The 26,643-nt window shown below is 34.8% G+C and overlaps 2 protein-coding genes across 5 annotated transcripts; both read right to left on the bottom strand.

Moving 5' to 3' along the window:
- Window positions 1-1,976: 1,976 nt before the first annotated feature.
- LOC129796819 (voltage-gated potassium channel subunit beta-2-like) lies at window positions 1,977-26,358 on the bottom strand. Of its 4 annotated transcripts, none has more exons than XR_008751279.1 (8): window positions 25,953-26,358; window positions 15,469-15,717; window positions 14,614-14,660; window positions 12,212-13,005; window positions 12,006-12,093; window positions 9,772-9,887; window positions 9,459-9,645; window positions 1,977-3,069 (listed from the first exon to the last, which is right to left on the bottom strand). XR_008751279.1 is itself a non-coding variant. In XM_055838914.1 (7 exons), exons 2-7 carry the CDS (start codon window positions 15,573-15,575, stop codon window positions 9,544-9,546), a joined length of 1,275 nt encoding a protein of 424 aa, XP_055694889.1. In that variant the 5' UTR covers window positions 15,576-15,717; window positions 25,953-26,356; the 3' UTR covers window positions 8,076-9,543. The 4 variants fall into 4 exon arrangements, 1 of the variants encoding a protein (XP_055694889.1); XR_008751277.1 differs by having other exon boundaries at window positions 14,593-14,660; window positions 25,953-26,357; XR_008751278.1 differs by having other exon boundaries at window positions 14,593-14,660; window positions 25,949-26,357.
- LOC129796875 (uncharacterized) lies at window positions 8,076-9,372 on the bottom strand. The gene has a single exon (XM_055838998.1). The coding sequence runs from the start codon at window positions 9,370-9,372 to the stop codon at window positions 8,602-8,604; it is 771 nt and encodes a 256-aa protein (XP_055694973.1). The 3' UTR covers window positions 8,076-8,601.
- Window positions 26,359-26,643: the final 285 nt, after the last annotated feature.

The following is a 26,643-nucleotide window of genomic DNA, read 5'->3' on the forward strand; positions in this document are numbered from 1 at the left end:
ATAATACAAAAATATGGTTATATATTTTTTTAAATTATTAAATCGTAAATGTTTGTCGACAAAAGGGTTGGATTTTCTGACGATTACAATGTTTTGTTTTAATCACGAAGTGGAATGCCAACTAATTAATATTATTATTTGCAGTTTATTAGTATATTTTTAACTTTTGCGAGCAGTGCGCAAAGTGCTTTGGTACGTTGGAAGTGCGCGCGCAGCTGAGGAACGCTCTGATTGGCTGCGCGCGCATACCACGTGATCATCTACGCAGAGTCTCTCACTTTCGTTTCTCTCCAGCGCTTTGCTCTCCCAAAATGAATTTTATATGGGAAAATTTAATTAATTATAACTATTAAACTACGGATCTGTAGAAAAAAACCCTTGGCACAGGGTTTTTATACATTGTAAAGAATATTTGGTGAAAATTTCAAGCCATTCCGTACTCTTAAATGTATAACCTTCCCTTGTTAGGAGCGGAAGATTAAAGAATTTGGAGAATTTTGAAAATAAAAGATTTTTAGGATGAAATATTTTTTCCAGGAACTGTTTTAACTAAAAGAAAAACTTCCAGTCTCCCTTAAAATTTAATCTTTTTGCTTAAGATTCCTTTGGAAAGTTCTTTAAATTGATTTATAATAAAATTTCATTCTTTGATTGCGATTTATTTTTAATAAATTTCCTATTAAAATTTCATCCTTAGAAAATATTATTTAACACGTCTAGGAGAAGTATAATACCCAGATTTTTTATGACACGGTGTAATAAAATATGGCGAATAAGTTTTCTGAATATCCCGGCTGGACCATAGTCAGTTTTGGTGATCAATTTCGGGAAGGTATAGTAGTAAAAAAATATTTTTTCTACGCGACGTGTAATTAATCCTTGGAGGATTTTGCTGGACAAAGTGGCCAATTCGACTTTTTTCAATCGTCACAGAATTGAAATTTACTTAACATTTCGTGATAAATTCTACATCTGTGTATAGGGAAGCTTCATTACTTCAAGATCGTGGAAAAAAACTTGGAAAAATATTTCCTTTTAAGAGAAAATTAAGCCAAACTTTTGAGGTTAGAAACTTCGATCCTCCAAGTGTTAATAAATGTCGAATAAGTTAACCCGGCTGGGTCATGTTTAATTTTGTTGATTAATAGTTAACAGACGGTATAATAAACAGGAATACGAGGGCTACATTGTAAAACCGGCTAACTTTGTATGGGCTCCGAACCGACTTAGCCGTTTTTACAATGTAGCCTTCGAATAGGTGTTTCTACGCGATGTAAAAAAAAAAGAAAAAAAAAACAAAGAATAAAACCCGGCTGAACCAAAATTTATTTTGCTTGAAAATTTTATGTTAATGAATGATTTTCGTCATAATTAATCTGTCAACTATACCTAAAGTTTGATCGATTGAACAACGATTTGAAAGTTTATGTGAATCTTAACCCTTAAAGACCCATTCGGTACGATAATGGTAATAATTTAAAATGCTTTTATTTAAAAATAATCATCCAATCAAAGCCCTTCTTTACAACACATCTCATTAATTTAGCCCTTAATTTACAAATTATTTTGTTGATATAATTTGATTTTTTTTCAATATGAATGAGGACTTCGGTATTAATTTTTCTTTCCAAGTATTACTTAATTATTAAATTTTCTTTCGCCTGGAAATATTTTTCAGCGTAATAAATGGTTAAAAATTGGTAATATTCAAATATTTTGCATTTATTCGCCAGCTGGGTAATTGTCATGAATTTCTTATATGTACGTCGTGTAGAAAAAGAAGCTGTCAATGAACATCCTTAAGACGTCTTGTAGTCCTTAATGTGTTAAAAGAAAGGAGTTTATTCATTTCCATATGGGAAGACTCCTCATTTAAGAAAACAATCGGGACATCCAAAATCTTTCTACTTATATGAGAAACAAAAATTAATAAGAAATGGCCAAAGATCCTCTTTAAAAAAAAACAATAAAAAACATTTTTGTAGTGATTGAGATTTTTATTGCAATTATTATTGGAATAAAATTGTGACATTTTCATTTTTTTTTCTTCTTCAATGTAACTTTCTCTTTCATTTAATAATTTTTTTTTAGATCTCTTAAATCTTTTTCAATCTTCAATTTATCTCTCAAATATTCTTCAAAGTCTGCACTATATAAGAATGATTTTTTTTTCTATATAAAGAAAGAAATTTATGCTTTTCAATTTTTTTATTTGCTTGTCAAATCGTATTTTATCGTATATAATTTTTTTCATTAAATTTTATATTTTTTTTCACTTCAAATACTTGTCCCTTGGCGCGCATTAAGTGTGAGTAAATATGTTTGTTTTTTTTTTCTTTATATATTTGAGTAAATATGTTTTGTTTGTTTTTTCTTTAAATGTAATATGATTTCCTCTATCGTGTTTGATTAAACGCTTCGCATGAAAACTAATAAATACTTTTTTTCATCATCATCATTAAGTTTATTTAAGTCTCGCAGTTATATATTTTTTATTCGTTTTTTATTTAAATATTCTTGATAATCTCATTGCGCAAAATGTATACAAGATTTTAAAATCGATTTATGATCAAAGATGGGATTATTCAAGATTTTTTCTTCTTTTTTTTTACTTTCATTTTAACTTTAAAATTTATTTCTTTTATATGCTCAATTATTGTTTCTAGAATTCCCTTGCTTTCGCCCACGCATTGATGTAGCTTTTTTTTGTAACTATAGTTAGGTATATAATATAATTTATTAAAAGTTGTGATTTCTTTTCATTTTCTTTTAGCAAAAATTTCTTTATTTTTATATCAATTCGCTTAGGAGTTAATTTTTTTTCGCAAAAAATCCTCCACTTTCTCATATTTTTTTTGCTTCTCTAATATTGTTCTCAAATTGCAATTTATTTTACTTTTTTTTACCATCTCTTCTACTCGCTTTTAACAAAAAACAAATATTTATGTGTTGTAAATAAGTTTAATTAAATAAAATTGATTAAAAAAAATCAACCTACACTCTTCATCATCAACAAGACCTTTTCCGTACGAAGGTGGATGATAACTTGACGTGTTTACAGAGCTACGTCTGAAAATATAATTGGAAAAAAAGAGAAAAGGTCTTTTATTGGAAAAACGTCTTTTAAAAGTTCCCTCAAATATAATATATAATTCTCTATCCGCAACTAAAGTAAATTAAGTGGATGTTTTTCTCAGTCATCCGTTAACAACTAAAGAAAAGAATTTCTTCTTTTTTCTCTCTTTTTCAATGTGTTCTACCTAAAGAAATCACTCAATTTACTGCAAAGGCTTTGTCGTGCTTCTCTCTTACTCACACTCTCTCTCTTTAAAGTACTTAAATATGTATTTAAAAAAAACTCATTCTACATAATAAATTCTGTATAAAAGAGAAGGTATTTACAGCAATAAGAAAAAAAAAAAGAATTTGCAAAGTTTCAAAGGGAAAATTATATATTCTATAGAAAATCAGTGTTGTCAACTTTTTAAAGGGAGAAAAGTTCTTTTTCTTTAACAATTTGTTCTCACAGTTTGAACTAAAAAGTTGTAGAGATTTTTTTTGACTGCTTTAGACGAGGCTTAAATGTTCTGGATTTGTCCATTGCCCTTGATCAGGTCTAATTGAATTTAAAACAATTTATTTTTGAATTAAATTTCGTTAATAATTAGGATTTTTTTTTAATTAATTAATCGGTTGAAAATGTTTTTGAATTGAACAGAGAAATTCAATGAAATTAGCTGGGGGGAACGTATAATTTTAGATACGTTTCTTAGTCAGTTATGAAGCAATTATAGCTCAATTATGACTCAATAATTGCTCCATTTTTACTAAACTATCTCTCAATCTGCCTTAATCATTTGATCAATAAAAAATCAATAAATGTTCATCAATCAGATTGATCATTGCTGGACCAAATATACGAAACTACATTGACTCAACATTTATCTAAAAAATTGATCAAAGAGCAGATTTTATTAAACAAATTTTGTAGACAAATCTTCTACATAAATTAATTAAATTCAATTTCTCAAAAATAACTTAAAGAATTTTTATTTTTTTTTTGTCAAGAAGGGCCTTTTTAAAACTTTTAAAAATGACTTTGAACTAAAAGTTCTTAATAGAATTTTAGAGAGAAATAATTAAAATAATTCCACGTCGTCGCAAGTCAAAGAAAACTCTTTTTTAAAATAAACAAACATCACAAAAACTCTTTGTCTACTCAGCCAAGAGAGTTAAAACTTTGAATTAATAAATTCTAATAAATCACTCTCAACTATCTAATCTAAAAAACTCGTAACAATAAAAAATATTTGCGATAGAATAACAAAGAAATAGATTTTTTTGTCTCAATAACTTTTCGTTAATTTGTTGCTTTTTTTAAAAATATAGATAGTCATCTTAGAGTTAATTATGTAAATATCAATAAATATAAATAGAGATTTGTCATCAAATATAAGAACTACTTAACAAATTTACAGGCTTCATATAATTTTTTTTCAATTAGTTTTTTTTTACTTAAATTGTATATTTTATTCTTTTTTGTTTGTATCTAAATTTATACATTTTGCAGCCCCGAAATTTTGCAGCGATGCAATGTAATAAAATGAAAAATTAAAGGCTTCTATGTTATTAAAAGGTTGAAGATGGAAATTTGAGGGCTTCTCACTACCCTCGTAGAGTCAACCCAAGAGGAAGAAGCCTCTTGGACGGATATTTTATAGTAAAAAAGTTTAAGATATTGAGCAAATTGTGTTCTATGAGCAATTCTAAAGAACATTGCTTTGAAAATATTGCTTTAAAATTAGGATTTTATTTGTGAAAAAAACCTTTTAGAATAAATATTAAATAGGTTAAAGAAAAACACAGAAAACTACTTTAAATTATTTAAAATTCTACATGAATAACTAAAAGCTAAATTTACTTCTTGGAAGAGTTCCTTATTTTTTCAAAGCTTTCAAAGCATCTTTTTGTTTTTTGTTTCTTCTCGCTGTAGGTGTAAGAATTATTCTTAAAACTTTAATATTTTCAGAATATTTTGTTTAATTGGATGAAATAAATTCGAAAAAATAGAAAAGAAAATTTTCAGAATAATTAAATAAGTCAAATTCTTCAGATTTATTAAAATGGGGGTTAATAGGTTTGAAAAGTAAGTGAGATTACCTCTCTCTCTCAATTGGAAGCAATTCATCAAAAACTACAGAAATTATTTTCATAATTATTTTAATAATATTTCTTATTTTTTTCTATTCCAATAATATAATTTGTTTTTGAAGTTTCTCGAACTAAAAAAAATTGTTTTCTAAAATGTTTTCTTTGATTCAGTCAAATGATGATTTTTTAAACGGTTTTTCAGGAATTTTCTTTACCGACTATATGAGCTTTTTAGCTTTCAACCCTTTCAACCTATTTAGCTTTTCAGCCCCTTATGAACGTCTATCTAGAATTTTAATTTCCCTAGCTAAATAAAATGTAAAAATAAACAAATATTTTATGAAATAAAATATTAAAAAAAAATATCAATAAATTCTCCACTGCAACGCTGCAATATATATAAAGTGGGTGCTAACATTCTCACTCAATACTAAGCCATTTATTTATACATATATATTTCTTTATATATACTCTGAAGGTAAAAGTCAAAACCGATAGTTTATTTTCTTTAATCTATAAATATTATAGTTATTTGAAGAGTTTTTTTTGAGAATTTCCTTTCATTTCTTCCCCTAATAGTAGAGATTTTCATGAAAATCCTTCTGTTAGTGACAGTCTATTGATAAATTCCGCTACAATTTGCCTCCCAAAAAGTCCAGAAAAAATTATATTTCTATTTTAATTATATATTCTGCAATAGATAATTTATTTTTTCTTTAATTTTTCCTTTGTGAAAGAAATAAAATTTTTTTTGGTATTTTCTCTTTTTTCTATTTTTGTTTTATGGACTAAAAGATGCACTTCCGGCATTGCTAATAAATACACAATTATCTTATTTTCTTTTATCTCTGTGATGATTTTTTGTTGTTAATTATGGAAAAATTTATAGAGAATTTTTTTCTTCTTAAAGTGAATGGCGCAGAGAATAAATTCTAAATTCATTCCCTTCTTAAGAAAGATTCTTTTTTTGAATTTGTGGAATACTGAAATGGGAAATGACCTCGCGTAAATTGCCTCGCGCGTATCCTCTACTATATCAAAGACTTTGAGAAGATTTTATTTATTTAAGAACGCTAATGAGATTTTTTTTCGACTAACATTCGCTGCCTTTATTTGCTTTTTTATTTTTATTTTTTAATGTAAATAACTTTGAGATTATTATTTTTTTATTTTGGGATTTCTCTTTTATTAAAATTGTAATTTTATGAGATATTTTTTGTGTTGTTTTTTAGTAAATTTTTTTTTTTTCATTATATATTCATGAAATCACAGTCCGTATAAAAATAGCGAAAACGTGCCCTTTTTTGTTGCTTCTACTACTTTTATTTTCATCAATTATTTAATATTTTTTTCTCCATTTAAAATTCATTTATTATGTTGGTTTGTAATGCCCATGATCGTGCAAAAAAAAGAGAGTTTTTTCTCTTCCTTTCTCTCGAAATATTTTCACCATCTTTTGGCAAAAGGAAAAAAAAAGAAAATTTCGGAGGGAAGAAAAGAAATTGATTCAGTGTTCAATTGAGGGAGCAAAAGCGATGTTAATATTGCAAATTTTTTCCTTCTGCATTGAATGAAAAAAAAAGAGAAAGAAATTTCATTGAAGCGCGCGCGGGAGGAAGAGAAGGAAGCTGCGGAGCTTTTCCTTTTTTTTCGGGCGACACACCAAGGCCCAAGGATTCACATTTAAATCCATTTCTTCTGCCCCTTCTCCACTCAAACACACCAAATATCTCTCCTCGATATGTTACCATGAATTCGAAAGTTTCTCCGGTTTTGAAGAGCCGGATTGGGGGGTGGAAAAGAGCCCACAAGGGGGGGGGGGGATGTCTTGCAAAAAGCACCCCACGCTCATTCTCAAATAAAAATGGGGCTTTAGGGAGAAAATTTTTGCGATATGTGCATTTGAGTGTTTTTTTTCTCAAAGGGAGAGATTGGCTCAGAACAGACGGCCGTGACTATTGGTTGACGTCTTCGCGATGCAACTTTTTGGATGTGACTTTTTTGCGCAGACATAACCTCAAAGCAACTTTTTTGTGTGCAAAAAAGTGAGAAATACGGGAAAAAATGCATTGCAGTGCCCCCGGGGGGCTTCCTGTATGCTGTTAATGCATTTTCCAGGCGGAAATTTGCACAATTCTGTTTTTTACCACAACAATATTTCGATGCGACTTTTTTGACACTTGGATGCGACTTTTTCGATGTAACTTTTTTGGATGTGACTTTTTTGATGCAACTTTTTTGGATGTGACTTTTTTGATGCAACTTTTTTTGACACTTGGATGCGACTTTTTCGATGTAACTTTTTTGATGCAACTCTTTTGGGTGTGACTTTTTTGATGCAACTTTTTTGGGTGTGACTTTTTCGAGGAAACTTTTTTCACTTTTTTTTGAACAAAAAAAGTTTCCTCGAAAAAGTCACACCCAAAAAAGTTGCATCAAAAAAGTCACACCCAAAAAAGTTGCATCAAAAAAGTCACATCCAAAAAAGTTACATCGAAAAAGTCGCATCCAAGTGTCAAAAAAGTCGCATCGAAATATTGTTGTGGTAAAAAACAGAATTGTGCAAATTTCCGCCTGGAAAATGCATTAACAGCATACAGGAAGCCCCCCGGGGGCACTGCAATGCATTTTTCCCCGCATTTCTCACTTTTTTGCACACACAAAAGTTGCTTTGAGGTTATGTCTGCGCAAAAAAGTCACATCCAAAAAGTTGCATCGCGAAGACGTCAACCAATAGTCACGGCCGTCTGTTCTGAGCCATTGAATCTCCCTTTGAAAAAAGCGATAATAGAAAATAGGGGCGCGTATTTTCCCCCCTAAAATCTTGCTTTTCTATTCTTTGAAAATCCTCCAATAAATTCGCATATTTATTGCAAAAATTCCACGCCAAAAACTTGACCTTTTAATGGCAAATTGAATTTTAATTTATTTTTTTCATGTTGAATTAATTCTTTGAGAAACTCATCAGATATTTGGACAACTAACGCCATCTACTGTCCATGAGAGTGTGTAAATTACAAACTAATTTTATCCTAAAATCTACGCGAAAAATCACAAAATTTGCAAATATATATTCTTTACCAAAATCTACAAGAAAATTAATGTAATAAAAAAGTTATGTTAAAAAAAATCTAAAGATTTGTTAATAAAAAAAATTCCAACTGTCATTGCTAGTTAGATTTTTTTTTTGAAAATTCATCAAAATAAACAGTAAAACAATCAAAATCTTCACCAAATGTCAAAAACAAGCTGTCAACTGTCACCTAGCACATGTCAAAAAAAAACCTACAAATTTAAATTAACCGACAATCAACCGCCATTGTTAAAAATAAGAACGCAGTGAGAAAGTAAAGAGCACCCTCAGTGTGAACTGTGGCCATCTTGAAATTGCCATTCGATGTTGTAGAGAAGACTTGAGCGTGGGAGTCACGAATGGAGATGGTTAAATTTTTAGAAAACCATACTTGTGCGGCGCCCACCGCGTTTGCCACCACGCGTTAGCCCCCCTTGTGAGATACTCCGCCCCATACGAGCCCCACATTCACTCCCCTTACGCTCGCGTGCCTTCCGCAGCAAACTACTTGTACTGGGACGACGACTATCCGTTCCAGGTGGTTTCTTATCAATGATGTCAGATGTGGAGGAACGCCTGATGTGGGGTGGACTGATGGAGAGGTAAGGCGAACTCGATTGCGATTGGGATTGTTGGTCCGCGTGTATATTGAGGAAGCCCGGTGATCTGTCCACACTGCCCCTGTGGCTCCGATTCATGCCTGGACTCTGGCAGTACGTGAGCAGTGACTCCGCCTCATCCTTGTCCACAGCCTCAATCTTCAAGTATGGCGTCCGGCGGATGCTGCTGCCGCTCGATGGGGCTGTACTGCTACCACTCCCACCACCCCGTGATCCCTCACCCGATGAATTCTTAGCCCTGAAGCCGGCATAGATGCTCTTGAGATTGATATCAAGCGACTTGAAGCTTATGAGGCTGGCGGAATTGCGCTTAATGGCCTTGCGCGCGGCCGCGGCGTCTTCGTGTCCCGCCCCCAAATCAATTGACTTAATGTTATCAACTAATTGGCGTGCGGTATCGTTATCATTATCGTTGCTACCTAGATTCGATGAACTAACTACGCGTGTGTTAAGACCTAGCGTTGAACGTGTTAAATTGATATTTGAATTGGACTGTTTTTCGGATTGTGTGGCCTCTGACGGTGGCATTTGCAATTTGTTACTACTGTCTAAGGTCTCCTTTCGTCACTGAATTTCACAGAAACTGATCTTCGAAGCTTCTTTCGGTTCCTCACCTATGCTCAAGTCCTCCTCCTTGGGTGACTCTGCCCCGCAGGGTTGTCCAGTTGAACTGGGTGGCCCCGGGGGGCAGGCTGATTGTCACCGAAGCGCAAGGGTTGATATTGGTGGTGGCCGAACGGGTTTATTGTCCAACAGGCGCTCCAATTCCAACATTACAGCCGTCGACAGGCGTGGCAAGAGCTATATATGGAAATTAACACAAGAAAGGAATCTTCTATGAACAGGTGTCAAACAAAATAGATTTCTAACTTGATATTTATATGAGAGTCAGGTTAAAGAATATTTAGGATCAGTTCCTAAACTTACTTGTAGAGCTTGAAGACTCTGATGCAGTTGCTCCGGAGTTATGGCGCTCAGGAGTAAGCACTGCACTGGTTCATGCTTCAATGACCACGCTATTGATAACTGCGTTGGACTACAACCTGGAAGGAAATTAAAAAAAATAATGTTGCTTTAACCTTTGGCCTAACTACAAGCCTATCTACAAGAACCTTTGAGTAACAAGTTCAATTATCTTTAAGGGTAAAGATCAGGTGAAAGCAACAGTTTTGTTAGAGCTGAGAAGGATTCATTACCTAATTTATTTTTTTAAAGATCATTTTCATAATTTAATTAAGAGCAGGAAGATAAGAAGTACTTAATAAGACTCTTAAAGCCTTCAAAGAACAGGTATGTCCAGTAAAACATTTAAGCAAGGAATTTTTCTTCCTAACTTGCCTGCTCTTACAAGCCTAATTAAATTCATTTGTCAGTTTAGATTTAATTAAAACTTCAAAGATGTTTTTTTTTATAAAAGTGTTATTCTTCTTCCGGGAGCGTCAAAACTCGGAAGGAGTTCAAGAAATTCAAGTCCCGGAAAGAGACTAATACTCCTATAAAAACATTGCAAAACTCCGTCAAGAATACAAAATTTAAAACTTTAAAATTGATTTCAGCGCTTAATTAATCTCCAGCTCCCTAAAATCCTAAATTCCATGAAAAACATTTTAAAATTATCTCACAAATTTTTCCATTTTAAAGTTTATTAAAGACTCACATCGAACGGTCAAAAATTAAAGAGAAAATAATGAGAAGTCAATCATAACGCGTCCAGTTATAAGAGTTGGTGTCCCACAACGTGTAGAAGTTTGTTTATGCGTTGTAATGCTATTTGTGAGCAGAATTAGTAGGCAAAGTTGATTTTTCTTTGTAAAATTCGGCAATTTGATGGATAAAAATGGTCATATCTCTGGTTCTATAAGACATACAGAAATTTCTTGACTAGTTTTGGAAAGGTATTGAAACAAACTATAAATTGACATAAATTTCAATAATTTTCAAGGTCACCTCCAGAACACAAAATGGCGGTTTTTTGTTTTACGAAAACAGTTTTTGGCATTTTTTGTCCCGAAGGAATGGTTTTAGAGGTTTCTGATGTTCTAGAAAGTTGTAGAGTTTTACAAAACCTTTAATTTGGTACCAAATTGAGCAAAATCGGATAAGCGGTTCAAGCGATATGGCACTTAGAACTTTTCAAATTCAAGAATTTTTAAAATGGCTATATCTTCTAAACGGCGACATAGATTTTCTTCATTTTCGGACTGGTGAAAGATATTGAGTCAGGCTACAACATATCAAAATTTAAAGAAAATCGATGATGGGGATTCGGAGATATTGCCCCTTAAAGTTAGGCAATTTTTGTTTTTGTTTTTAGCGCCTCTTGAGGATGTTTTTGAAACTTGAAATGTTCTAAACAGTTGTAGGGCTTCTCAATACCTTTCATTTGATACCAAGATGGTCAAAATCGGTCAAGCCGTTCTTAAGTTATATCGAAAAAACACTTTGTGCTTTAGGCCGCCATATTTGCTAAACCGCTTGACCGATTTTCAAGTATGAATTGTTAATGAAAACGTCTCACTGAGCTCTACAACATACTAAAATTTCAGATCTTTAGCTGTAAGGGAAGTGGTTGACGGTATTTCAAAATGGCGGACGGCGGCCATCTTGGATTTTGAAAATGCGAAAAAATGAAATTTTACACCCACATTTCTATAGAAAACTTCAAACCGGAAGTCTCTATCTGTTACCGTTCTCGAGATATAAGGCAAAGTTTAGAGTCCCGGACGGCAGGCCGGCAGGACGGCAGGACGGCAGGCCGGCCGGATCAAAAATTTTCCACCACCATTTTCGGAATGTGGGATGTCTAAAACGTGCTCATACCAAGTTTGAGCCCGATCTGAGGTGGTCGGTTTTTCCGACGATTACAATACTTGGTGTTGGCCACGAAGTGGAACACCAACTAATAAATTTCCTTTTCCAGCTTTCATTTCTTTGAACATCACGAATAAAATAAATTCCCGATACTTCTTTCAAAAAGTCAAATCTCACACAAACTGCTTGGAGCTATTGGGAAAAATAATCATGCTTTGTTATGGCATTATGCGTCCCTTTTTCGGGGAGATTTTCGAAGGGATTTCAAGGGAACAACCGGAACAACCTCTGGTGGTATACATAAATGTTCCATGCGCGTGAATATAATTAAACAAAGGTAAATGTCTTACCTAACTTCTCAGCAAGTGTTGCAACATCTCTAATTTTATCAACCTGACGACGTCCTTCCTCGAGGCGTTCCTTGCTCCAGCCGAAACTCTGCGTGTGAAACGAGAGGGGTTGGGGATGCCGGGAGGAGAAGGTAAGAAATGCGATTAGCTGCTAATGCGAAAGGAAATCTGGCGCGAATGAATAATTGAGAAGATGCGAGACTTACATCCTTATTGGCCTCATCCTCCGTCCACGAATAGCTGTGGCTCTTTGTCTTGAAGGAGCCCTTTGAGAAGAGAATTCTCTCACCATTCTGCGTATCCCCCAGTGCCATTGACAGTGGTCCCCATGCCATTAGTCCCACACCAATTTTATTGTACATCTCAGGCAGGTAGAGTTCGGCCTTTTCGCGATTGAACATGTGGTACTCTGCTTGCTCCACAATGGGTGTGATGCAGTTGAATTGCCGGCAATTGGTGTAGGCCTCCATTATTTCCACGGGTGACCACCGTGCTGTGCCCCAGTACATGGCCCACCCCTGGGAAATGACGTAGTTCATGGCTCGGACAACCTCCTCCATGGGGCACATGGAGTCAGCCTTGTGAATTATCACAATGTCAATGTACTGCAGCTGAAGGCGCTGCAGGCTCGCCTTTACACTCTCAATGATGTGCTTCCGCGATAGTCCGCGCTCCTCTGACTTTGTACTCCAGTAGATCTTCGTCGACACCACAAAGCTCGTCCTCTTCCACGCGCATTTCTGCAGAATCTTTCCCAGCTCCGTCTCCGAATGGGCTTCGGAGATATCAAATAAATTTATTCCACTCTCCACAGCCAATCGTATTATGGCCTCTGCCTGCTCCTCCGGGACACCGGATGAGAAGACGGGCCATGTGCCAAGGCCCACATTGGACACCCGTAGGCCACTCTTGCCCAGATTCTTGTACCGAAGACCCGGAGTGGTGTTTGTACTGTGTCTCAGAGGCAGAGCTGGATTGGAGCCGAGACTGATCGAGCGCCCTGTACAGAGTTTAAAAGCTCTCATTTAATCCCCAAAGCTTTGCTATATAATTTCCATTTATTACGTATATAGGGGAGATATTTTTAAACGAATTTTATAAGAAAACATTCTCAATTGAAGAGATTTTTTTAAAGAAAAGTTCCAAAGCCAAAATCAAGATTTAATTCAGAGTTTTATGTTGATTTTAAACTGCTTTTCTTACTTCAATTACAAAAAATATGCAAGAAAAGTTTCGTTAGGGATAGGAAAATGATAAATTTTATTGTTGTTAATGAATTTTCGTAAAGCTTTTCCTGAAAAAAAATATTGAGATTTTCTTTAAGGAACAAGGAAGAGAAATTCTTTAAGAAAATTCATAGAAAAAATTGTAATCATTTTTACGGCCATAACTGTGGTAAAACAGGCTATTGTTGATAAATGTTCTAATTTTCCATCACCTTGACTTTAGCTTCAGACACTAGACTGTATTCCTGAGAATTTGTGATGATGCAGTCGCAGCTTTAATTCTATAAAGCTTAGAGCTTTAATAATGTTTATTTATATATTTTTCTTAAGCTTTTCATTTACTTCTTCATTAATGGACTCAGAAAAAAAACTTCTTTTAAATACTTTAAATGTTTAACTACTACTTAAAGCTCTTAATTCTTTCATTAAGCTTCACCGCGAAAATCAAAACGCTTCCCAGAAAATCGAGAGTTTTTCTTATCTCTGATGTTGTTATTATTTTCTTTCTCATTAATTTTCTTTCCTGTATCAATAGTGGAAGTTCAATTTAAATTCATTACAAATTAAAATATCGATTCTCCATTACGTAAATAAATTTTCAAAGGAAAACTTTCTCCTTCCTTTCAATGGGAATCCCCAACTTCCGAGGGGGAAAGTTCTTAATCACATGAAAAAAAAAACTTTTAACAGGAAGTTAAAAGTTCATCTTTACAATTCAAAAGCAATCGAAAGGCAGTGTAGAGAAGCTCGCTGCATCATCACCAGAGAGAGAGAGCTTTTCCCATTTCAATTAGGGAAAAACTAATAAGTTATGTATGTAGATATGTAATAAAAGAGTACATTAGGACTAAAAGTAGGTATATATAAGTAGATACATCAAACAAGCATTCAAAGTGAGAAAATTGGAGCAATTTATTTCTGGTGGAGACGTCAAAGTTTTGTTAGTGTCTCCCCGGTTTGTGTGAAAGAGGCGCACATTAAGTTGAAAACAAAGAGCTTTTCATATAAAGGAATTAATAGAAGAAAATGGGATTTATTGTCTTTGAGAGAGAAACAGAGAGAGAGAATAAATTTGCACGGTGCTGTGTATTGAAAATTGAAATGCATTATATTGAAAATTGATTAATAATTCCGAGAGGAAATGTTTTTCCTCTCGTTTGTGCTGAATGCGAATTAAAAGGGGGGTGATTGGGTTGGTGTATATGTGTGTTTTTTGGGGGCGGAAGGGAGGATGTTTGAGGGGTTTATTTAGGGCAAAATCGCGGCGAAAAGCAAAAGAAGTTTGGTGGTGTACTTGAGTTGGTTTTCTCATTCTCACACCCACACTTTCGCACCCAGAAGAAGCAAAAGTAATTAAATACCGAAATCAAGATGGCCCGTACCACTGAACTCTTCCATGCAGTCAAGGGACGCTATTGGCGCTCGGCACCTGCAACGAAATGTAAGAGATGAAAAATGTTGGTGGGATTGCGGGTTGATTTAGGAGCTAGGTACCCCACACGTGGTGACCCACAGCTGGAGACTCCATCGTGGTCAATTGGACGGGGATTTAATGATGATTGTAAAATTGATGAATATTGCCAGCAGCCCCCGTCTGACTTTTATGCCTCAATTTGCCAACATGACCACCCACAGTGTGGGTGGGAGAGTTGAAGGTAAATTAGATAAGAGATTGGGAATTTAATTAAATTGATTAAATTGCAATCTTCCTCTGTGGACACATTTAATTAATTTGCCATCAAACTGAAATACTATCTCAGGCAATTCTCTGTTTAAATTCAACACTAATATGCGGCATTTAAGAGGAATTTATTCATTTTGAAGCTTTCTCATGACACAATGGGAAAATTAATAAAAGATATCAAAAACTTTTCACTTATCCTTTGTGAAAATACCTCTAAAGATCGAAAAAATTGGAAAGTAAAAATAAATGTTGAAAAAAAAACTTTCAGATCATTAGAGAAGTCGAAAGTCAGACCAAGAGAGAATGAAAAAATATGTCAGGATCAGGATTTTCCCATAATTTTCAACGTAATATCACTATTATTCATAAATTTTTACTTACCTGCCCCTTGGCATTTAATTAAATAGGTAACAAATTTTCCAGATTAAATCTACAAGAGTCCCAAAATTGCAACTCTGTTGTAAATTTTTGGGTAAATTCCTCGTGTGTAGGTGTTGGCAACTCAATTAGCAATTTACAAATGTTTTCATCATTGCTCTCAAATTAACTTTACCTGTAAATTGTGACAGGATTTGAGTCGTCGCTGGCGTTATCGGCATTGTTGTTGTTATCATTGCTACCGCCGGTCGATGAGGCCACATTACACAGCACAATGGACATTTTGCGGGCCAGACTCGAAGCGCCCGCCAGGAGGCTGTGACCTTTCTTTTGAACCGTTTTGGAATTTAGAGCCCTCTTTATAATTTCCCGCTTTCACCACACACCCCTTTGTTGCAGCAGCTCAAAAGCCTTTCTCTCTTTTCTATTGCAAAAAGCCGAATTGAATGTATCGCGAAAATGCAAAACCAAATCAATTGCAAAGGGGAAAAAAAAGTCGGAAAAACCACAGAGTTTGCCTTTCTGTGAAACCCAAAACCTCCGGAAAATCATGGAGCTGCGGTTTTCCATTTCCATTTTCCGGATTTTACTTCGTTAATTGCCAACCACCCGTTCACCGTGACCTTTCTTCCGTGCACTGCGCACCCAAAAAGCTCCCCGTCATTTCGGCGAGGTGCCAAAATACATAGCATGGAAAATTTCAACATAGAAAATCATCAACGCAAATTGCATTTTGCGCGCGCGAGAGTATATTGCTTTCGATGTAATTAAGTTTTAGTGATGGAGGGGGTGGGCAGGAAAATTTATGTACGTATTATATCGTTTTATTAAATGAACGAGGGATGGTGGTTAGTTAGCCCAGAGGGTTTGTGCAGCAAATTGTGGTCGATTTGGGGAACTGTAAAGCTCATCCGGGGGTTGATAATGTCTCAAACAGTATGAGGATGGTTTACGTAAACCATGCTGATTTATATAGGAAGCATAGCACGAAGGGGAGACGGTGGTATGTTATGGGGTTTTGTGATTTCCATTGCACTCTCTTTCCTCTGGAAGTACAAGCGAAATCAATATTATGAAGAAAACCTCGTACAACCATAAATTGCACCTCAAGCGAAAGCACCAAGACTTATCGCAGAATATTTACTTCCTCTAGGGGTTGTACACTACACACATATATATTCCAAAATCAAATAATAATGCTCACAGTATCCAAATATTTATACTGTTGCGAAAAAAGAAAATCTCCTCAATGATATCCAACACTCAAAAAGCATTTTCTTCCAGGGAGCTTTCCCCATCTAATAAAAATAAATAGCAAATACTCTCCGCTCTTGGTGTGGTGGTGGAAAGGTTATTCTCGCACCAACTCCAAACACCTCCCGGATACAATTAAATAAAACATCCCCAGGAACTGAAAAATGCCAAAAGGAAAAAATCGACAAAAGGGAATGCTATGAAAAGAGTGGTGTGTAAATGGAGAAAAAAAGTATCGCACGTTGCGTGTCAATGTTTTATTTTTCCGCGCGTTGATGAGGGTGAAAGGAACAAAAAAAAGCTCAAGCCGGAGCTTTTTTTTCTACCCCTCGGAGCATCAATTTTTCCCACCCAGAAATCACGTGAAATATTCACTCTCATCGTTACATTTTGCACCAACAACAAAAACAACAAAAAAATGTGCCATAAGGATACAATGCCAGTGTAAAATGGGAGTCAGGTGTGTGCTCTCTTTGTGAAATTGCAATCCACCCCCCATCCCATTGAGAAGGGGCCCCAAAAAGGGTTGGAAGGTTCGGACTAGATTTTCAAATTGCTAATCAATATTTCGTGTTAAGTGAGTATTTTAGCGCAATGTTTAACACTACATTTGCCCACATGTGCTGTTGCTAGTGCACCGCCCAGGCTGACCCATAATGAAATCCCACGGCAATTTACTTCCATATTCCTGGCGCAAGCAAAAGCTGTTGCCTGCGTTGCCTGCAGAAAATGGACTAAGCGAGAAATGGGGCGTTAGGACGAGAAAATATTTAATTTAAAAAATCACCTACAAAACATTCAATGGAAAAGCTCGTTTTTTGTAAAGATTTTAAGGACCTTTTTGGCTAGATTTTCCAGAATAATTTATTCATGAATTTTTGTGAATTCTGAGCGTGGTCTAAAAATTGAACTGTGAAACTTTTTAGATCTTACAAATTTATAAGTTCTTTTTTTGTGAGAATGCCAAAAAACCTTATAACTCACGAATTGTAAGAAAAGAAAAGAAAATATTTTTGCCAGAATTAGCTCCATACCCTAAATAAATGAATTCTTGTAATAAAAAATTTTAAGACCTCAAGAAAAATATTTCTTTTCATTCATTTTTCCATTAAAAGCCTAATTTTAATTTTATTTAAATTAATTTATTTTTAATTAAATTTCAATCTAATTTTAATTTCAATTAATTTAATTTTAATTTCATTTAGTTGTTTAATTTAATAGAAAGGAAATTTTCCAATTTTTATATTCTTAATAAATTGTTATAGCGAAAGATTTTAAAGGACTGAAGGAAAACCTTTTTTTTTTCTTGAAAATCTCAAAAATTAAATGAAAAAGAAACTGTTAAAAATGTTATCCAGTCACTAAAAAGCTCTCAATTGAAAGCTTTTAAAATTAGGCTTTTTAAAGCCATTAACGCCTATGTGCTTGTTAGTAATTGAACATTCTGTTAATTAAAAGAGAATTATTTGCTCAAATATTGAAGCACATTTTGCTCATCAATCAATTTTCGCCAATTTTCCCCTTGGCATTCGTATTGAGTTGTCAATTATTTTGCCATTTCCACAAATTCTTGCAAATCTCCCGAAATTTAGGGAGGAAAAGCTCAAGGTGTTTGCCAATCGCCTTGGGGGCAATGGAGATTAAATTTTTTATGAAAACTATGCAGATGCTGGTTTGTACTACATACAAAACGTAGCACCAAGTGGCGTCAAAATGACCTGCCCGTTCGAGGTGAACCCCACATGCCCCATTTACCCATAGCTACTACAGCTACAACCACCCCAAAACCACCCACTCTGGGGAGACATGAAACACCATGCAGCAGCGGTGGAACGTTCCTCCATACATAAATGCATTGCACTGCAATGATGACTGCAAACTGCGGAAATCGATATTTGTCTTGCTGCAGAAACTTTCGAGTACGGTGTCAACAAACAAATTTAGATTTATCTAGACGGCATCTTCCCCTCCCAGCCCATCATTCAATGGTGAAAGCAATTAAAATGCCACCCTTTCGTGTAAATTTTTGTTTGGACACACAAATGGAATACTTTTGCAAATTCCACCGTTGCGGGCGTCATTGATACACATTCCATCAAACGCCTCTTGGTGGGAAAACATCAAAATATTTCCAAATAAAAAAAACTGTTCTGTTCCCCTTTTCCATCAACCAAAATGACGTAATATCAATTTGCTAAAAGATTGAGCTTTTGGGAGCTTTTTTCTACTCTTTCAACTTTCCAAACTGATAAACATCCTCTGAAAATGTTCTACTGTCAAAAATTGCAAAATCAGATAAACTCCTCACCCCCTCCTAGCAAGTAATCAATACAGCCACAAATACGGAACCAATTGAGTTTGAAAATATCACAGAATTTCCCAAAAAAAAAGAAATTGATTTACAGCTCTCGGATGATTTCCCATCCAAAAGCCCTCGAAATGATCAACAAACAAATCGTCCCAAGGCAGACACAAAACTTCCTCTGTCAGTGAGTAAATTATTATTGGGATTTATGGGCCAACTGAAAAGTCATTGGTTTTGATTTAAAACCTCCTCTACAAAATACTGATCTTTTTTGGGTTTTATTTGGTGTGCGTGACTCCCGCGGTGTTTATTTTTAGGTAAAACTTTCAAGTTATTTGAGTTTAATGCCACCAAGAGATGATTTAGGAATTGACAAAATATTACATAGGTATATAAATGTGCAACTATTTATATTTTCAGTGAAACGTGGGAAATTCTGCTGAAACATTTAATCGCTGCCAAATCGGCGTGACTATTTTTTACAGGATTTTTTAAGCAAAAAAACATTATATCAAATTGTTAAACATATATTTTTAATCAGATTATAATCTAAGCTTTTTATTCATGGTTTTAAAGATTTTAATTAGCTTTTTGGGGCTTTTTTACCAAATCAAAGTAGCTGCTTATAATTTAAAGTTCGATTTGGCGCACTGATAATCATATTAATTTAATTAAAATTAAATTTAAAATAATATATTTCATGATAAAATAAATTAATAAATAAATTACCGGAAATTGAATAATCTAAAATTAAAATAAAATGGGTTAGATCTCGGAAAATAGGGCAAATATAGTAGTCTAAAAGTCCATTAAAAGAGATTTATTTCAATCACATAAAACTAACCTAGAATAGATGATCATTTCTACTCCATTTTACGGTAATTAAAGAAATAAATTATTCTTGGAATTTAATTGAAACAACTCTCAATAGTTTGGCTAGATAAATTTTGGTCAAACCGGCAGCTTGATATTAAATTTGTGTTTCATATATCGTTGCTTTTCCTTGCAATATCCTTTTTGTATATCTCTCATAGTTTTTATTGATTTTCTTCCTAAAATACGAAAATATAATTTCGGGAAAAATTTTGATGAAAAAACTTTAATATTGAGCTGTCAGACAGATACAATATTTAATCAGAATTTAAGGGACTTTACTTATATCCTGAACTCATCTATATATATAAATTCAAAGACTTATATCGAAAGCATAAAGCTTTATAAAATCTTTTAATTTAAAGTAAATACTCAAGAATATAACGTCTGAATCCTCGTTAGAATCGATTTATACTAAATAGATGCCCAGAAGCAATGCAAATTTCCCTCGCAAATCTCTCTCAAATTTAATTAAATCCCACCACGTAAATTCAGTTGCGGGGGGTATTTGCTAAATTTCATGGGTACTGATAAAATGAATTTACTTAAATAGATGGTATATATCCCTTTCCACGAAAACCCCACTCAAGTAGTTTTCCTCTCAGTGCATTCATTTGAATATTTGATGAGCAACATTGAATTCCGCGTGACGACTTGAAAGCTTTTTCCGATACACGGATTAAGCGCACTTTCCCACCCTCTCTGATTAATTTATTCTCACCGAATGAGGACTTTCCCGCCGCTAAAATCCACCCTTGTGAGGAGATTTTCCAGTAATCGTGAGGAAAATCCCTCAACCAAAGTCCTTTAAATTCTTGACATAGAGATATCCTTGACAAGAATTACGTGCGGCAAGATGGGAAAGTCTTGGGTGCTTTAAGGAACTTCCAATATAAATGAAAAAGCTGCAAGCGACAGCAATATTTTGCTCGTTAAGCGCTTCCTATATGTATGTGCAGGAGGTTCATCTAAAATGCAGACCAAGCAGGTGAGCTCAGTCCGCATTTAAGCGTGTTGGCAAAAAAGAAAAGAATATTAAAAGAGTTTATTAAGTTTTAACAAGATCGATGTGACGTCAACGCTTCCATCGCATTTTTTATGGTCTATTTATGTAGAAAATAGTGCTTTTTGTTTGTTCTTTTCAACCACCTCATTCACTCTCAAAGCACCCCCTGCCCCTACATCGTATCGTTCTGCATAAAACTGAAATATTAGCACTTTGATTGCCCCACTTTGCCATAATACATTTTTCCCATGCTTTTTCCACCTCCTGTCTAGAAACGAGGCTTTTAGGAATTTGAACAATATTTTCTGTATTTTCTCCCCTATCGCAATCATTTATCTTGTAGTTGTGGCCACCAATCCACCCCCACACCCCATACGAACTTTCCCTCCGTGTGTCTTTTGATCGCCCACCTGAAATCACGGGGCTGTGTATGTGATTCCCACGCATGGGGGTGAAACACACATCAAACAAATTAGTTAATAGAGCTTTTGTGGTACGAGAGATAGAGCGCTGCTACCCCTTCCGCCGTCAATTGTTCTCACAAGCGGATACAGCAGATAAGGTGGCAACTTTTTGGGGAAAACACACAGCCACTAAAGCGTGATAATTTCGCACGATAAGGCGATATTTGTGCTCCGGATATTAAAAAAAAAATGCTAGAAGAGTCATTTAGCTGATTTACACCCCCGCTGAACTGAGGGGTGGAAACCCCACTGAGACCATTATTGTGCCACAACCAACAGGGGGTGAAGCTAATGCACTGTACGTGGGCTAATATAACCCGGATGTGCCTAGGAATTTTTGAGCATTTCCATTAAATAAAATTTCATTTATAGTAGAGGTCCTAAAACTTCTACCTGCAACCGTTTTCATTTGTTACTCTGGGGAGATAAAAAGTTTTTATTGGGCGTTTTCTTTATGCATCCAACATAAAACATTGCAATGTTGTACAATGTTCTAACAATGTTCTAAATTACTAGGTTTCCTCAGAGAGTTTAAATTGTAGGAGCAAAGAAAACGAGCTTTTCTAATTTTCTAGAAAATTTCAATGTTTGACTTGAAAGTTATCTCGAAATGTAATTTTCAGCCAAAATTCTTAAAATTCTATATGTGCAAAAAGTTCTAAAACTCTTCTTTAAACAGAATTTATTCGAATTTATGAAAATGAAAATCAGCAAAGAAAATTTTCCAAGCTTTCTAAATACAATACAATGAGCAAATCCGGTTTCACAATAAATAATTTAAAAAATAATCCAATAAATGTAACTTTCAGTCTTTAATTGTGAAAATATCCATAAACTATTACTATTCCATATACTTTATACATATACCTCGCATGAAGTAGAAATAAATGTTCAACCAAGTTAATGGTCACGTAGTGCAAAAGTTGGTTGAAATTTGCATTTTTAGCAAACAAACTAATTTGCATTTTTCACACAAACGAAAAATTTAATTTGCAAAACTATTTCCTCAAAGGAGTGCATAAAATTATTTTTCAACTCATTCAGAATGTTTGAGTTTTCACGTAAAAAAAATCATTTATAAAAAGTTTCTTCTAATCTCTTTAGAAGAATAAATAAATTCGAGTGTTTTTGAACAAAATTATATAACTCTTAAGCAGTTAAGAGTTTGAAGTTTAATTGGCAGAAGTGATGAAAGTTTATACCTGCATTTTTTTCTTCAAAATAATTTTTAGCTTTATATTCAACTCTTGAAAATTTCAAAAAGGAACTTCTGAAGAAGTTTTCAGCAACAAAGTATAAAATGCAACTTGAGAGCTTTCGCATGGATAGAATTTTAATATTTTAAATATGAAACTTTGTGTCAAATTAGGTTTATCTTTCCATTTATATAATGCCAAAGAATGTTTTTTTGATGGTCTTATGTAATCTTCTTAAACGCTTAATTCGTTTTTCTTGAGAGAATAAATAAAGAGAAATAAAAGCTTTCTCTTTACGCCAAATTCTACAAAAAGTATTTCTTCCGCTATCATCAAAAATTCTTTTATAAAAGTTCTAAATTGCCTTTGAGCTTTCCGCAGGGAAATTTTTGGATTTTTAACCTCATAAATTTTTAATAAAGAAGAAGACATAAATGTGGAAGAGTTGCAAACCCCCTGATGGTTTTGCATAGAAAAATCATCAACGTGTCAGGAAAGTCAGGGACGGCGGAAAAAAAGCAGAAAAGGAATTTATTGAGGCCATTTCTCATAACGTCCCGCTCCGGTTGTTCGTCATGCAGATGTTGGAGTTTGGGAGACATCTCCATGTTTTCCCCTGAGAGACACATGGTAGCGTATTTATAATTTCTCTCTCTATATATAATAATATATCATGCGACACAACTATTTATAATCACCCACTAAAAGTTTGGGTGAGCATCGAAATGGGGGAAGTGAAGTGGAAACACATGGATCGTTTTTTTTTATCATGCTGCTGCTCCTCATCAACATTAAACCTGGGTGGCATACAAAAGTCAGGGATTTTGATGATGCCAAAAGGGAGGATCATAAAATCCCGGCATGAGAATGGACTGTAGTATGTAAGCGAGTGTCGCCTCAGTAAAAGTTTAATTATAATGCGCGCGGTAGCTAATAAAATATTCAAGTGAGCGAAGGCAAAAGCGTCAGTATCTCTATTTGTCTTGGAATATTGCAGATTAATGGCTGTAAGTATGATTGATAAATCAATAATGATTGTCCATGGGCTGTCTGTGTGTGTGGGTGGGTGCGGGGGCCCACCCACAAGGCAGTGATGGAAGGAAAAATATAATTTCATCACGGACATTTTATCACATTTATCTTCTTGTGTATACTAAAACCGAATTTTTCACTTCTCCTTCCGACCATATACCCATCCATTTTTAATGGGTGCTCCCATCCTGTCTATGAATTAGTTTGCATACTATTTACTTGAAAAATTATACTCTACAAATTCACAGAGTAGCATGGCACCACATAGAGCAAAAAAGCAACAAAATTCACAATGAAATATTCATGGTTATTTTAGCAAAAGAATATTCTATTTACCATAATTTTGAAAATATGGAAATTGATAAATTGACCAAAATGCGCATTTGTTATATAGTTCCTCCATATATTCTATAATGCTATCCATTCCGCGTGAATGATATTTTAGTTCAGCCATTAAGTCCAATGTTATTTATAAACAACGAATTATTTTTATTATCAGAATTAATGCGATAGAGAAACATACAATTCAGTGGGAAATTGGAAATGCCTCTATGTCGATCTGATAATAAATCTCCAACATATTTTATTTTTAATATGTTAATATAAAAGCAAAAATTTTGATTTCTACTTATTGATTAAATTTTAAATAAAATTATCGTATCATTAGAATAAATTAATTTAATTTATTAAATTAATTAATTTTAATTATTCTTTAAATAAAAAATCTAATGCCAGCTCTAGCCCAAGTTAAAATTTTTAATTTAAAAAAAAAATATTGATTTTCTTCTCCCAGAAATTTTGATTCAAAAATCATTAAATTGAGGTTTTGAAAGGAATTTTTATAAAATTCAGTCCAAAAGACTAAAATTCAAATATTTCTCTCTGAATAATTATTCAAAAAAAATCCTTTTAAAACTATTTTATCCATTTTCAATGGAATTCTCAATCGGATTCCACCGAAAAGAGCTCCATTGTTGATTCATAAAAAACTCTGATCATTCCGAATTGTAAATTGATCAAACCCACAATGCTCCTCTTGAATTTTATGCAACCACAATTAAGCATAAAAGCAGCTTTGCAATTTCACAAAATATCATCAAATATCATAAATTATGTAGGCCCCCTTCTGAGCTAAAAGGATTTTCTCTAAATCGCACAGGGTAAACTCCGGCGTGTAAAATTTATAAAAAAGTTCTATGAATACACCAGAGTGTAACAGTTCACTTGGTACCCCCTGTAGTTTGTATAGAATGGAAACCCAATGGTGGGAATTTATTCTGCTGCTAGGATTTTAATAAATCCCCTGCATAAATCGCTGAAGAAGCCATGCGGCAGCTTTCAAGGTAAAATATGCCTCAGCAACTGAAAGTCATTCCAGTTGGAAGCTCTCTCTTGAATATGTTCTTGTTAGTGTAGGGCATGGGGTGGTACAATGGGTGGGGGGAGGTTAACACAAAATGACGATTTTTGGATGAAAAAAAGGAAGAGAAAAAATTGCAAAGTTCAGCATTTTACAGCAACTTCCGGTAGTTTGTGGCATTGCTTGGTGGTTGCTTGAATTAAAATGACGACCATTTGGGAGGAGAGGAAGCATGCAGCCACACGAGAAGGAAGAGAAAACAAGCAACGACCACCCAAGAGTGGATGGGATTACGTAACCGCACGACATAGAACTTTGCTATCGATCTAACTTGGCACATTTTTCGACTTGAGGAATTTTCTACGGACAAGAGTTTTCCTTTTCCCAATTCAAGTGGCTCCTTCGAACCAGGATACTATTTCACAGACAAGACATGGGAAACGGGAAGATGTCGTGGTGTGGTGCGGGGGTGTGGAAGGGGAAGTATCAATAGGGTAGAATTTGCGAAGGTTAAAGTTGAGTAATTCATGAAAGTACCGCGAAGAATGGTTTCTGTGGGTGTTTTCTCCACCCTTTTTCCCACCGTTTGGCATGGACTTCCCACATCACTATGGTAGCTCCCTAAGCTCATCATTCTAACACCAGTTCATCCTCTTGACAAGAGTTTGTTTGTTTTCGAGCGGGAATTCACCTCTAAAGTGGTTGCAAATTAAATAGAGCACACACACACACACTTAAAACTACTTTAAGAACCAGGCGTCCCCTTCGCACCAGGCGCCTCCATCACCCCAAACTTTCATCTTTTTAGCGCAAACTTTTGGCTCCTTTGCAAACTGCAATCAACATTTACTTCTCTGCGGAACACCAGCCAGCAAGCCCCTCATTCCCCATACGTACCACCACCCAATGCCACCCCAACACTCTATTGTCCAAGATTACATCGCAATTCTCACCCCAATTTCCACCCCACGGTAACAAAAAAAAAAACGCGGAAAAAAGAAGTAGAACGCGGAGAAACGGATGTGGACACCGCAGTGTGGCACAAAAGATTTTCCCATTTGCGAGGTTTTTCTCACAGGAAGGCACTTTTTTTATTCCCCGCCAAATTTTCACTCTGACGCGAAAAGAGAGAGTTTGAAAAGAAAGCAAAAAAAAATTTCCTCACTCACGTATCGCGTTGAACACCAAAAAGTGACACACCGACAAATAAAACGCGTGACAATGAGGAAAGAAAAGGTGATGTTTCTTCGAGTGAGGGAAGGATGATGTAGGTGGTGTGGATATGGAAAAAAAACAAGAAGAGAAAGCACGCTTTACTTCCTCTTTGTCGCGATTTTTTTCCTTCTCCCGCGCCCTTCCGGGGCAAGATTGCGCGAACGCGACACACAAAAACCGTTTTGCCAACTAGTAACTGAACCAATAACAACGACAACGGGCTTTCGACTGAGCCTTGCGGTGTGATGGGATGCCGATGCGGCGTCGCACGCGCCAGAAAGCTTCAAACCAGCAGAAAGCTCGTGCTGCGCACATGGTGGGAGCTTTCGTGCCATAGTCGTCTCTCTTCACACCACGATGCTGCTCTTTGTTCGGGAAAACCAAGGGGCTAACAACTATCAGTTGAATCTCTCTCTCTGCACAATAATAATATACAACGGGGCAGTCTAATTGCCAATAATAATGTTAGGGTGGTGGTGTGGATGTTTATTGATTTGGATTAATGAGGAATGGGATACAATGGACTCGTAGAGTAAATATTTGCTCTACATAGAGGGAAAATTGACAACTACCAACGCGAACAGGGAGCAATTTTTGGAGGAAATTCGGCTCCTCCCGCACACACGAGAAAAACTATTTACAAAC

The sequence above is a fragment of the Lutzomyia longipalpis genome, chromosome 1, assembly GCF_024334085.1.
Source record: "Lutzomyia longipalpis isolate SR_M1_2022 chromosome 1, ASM2433408v1".
NCBI lineage: Eukaryota > Metazoa > Arthropoda > Insecta > Diptera > Psychodidae > Lutzomyia > Lutzomyia longipalpis.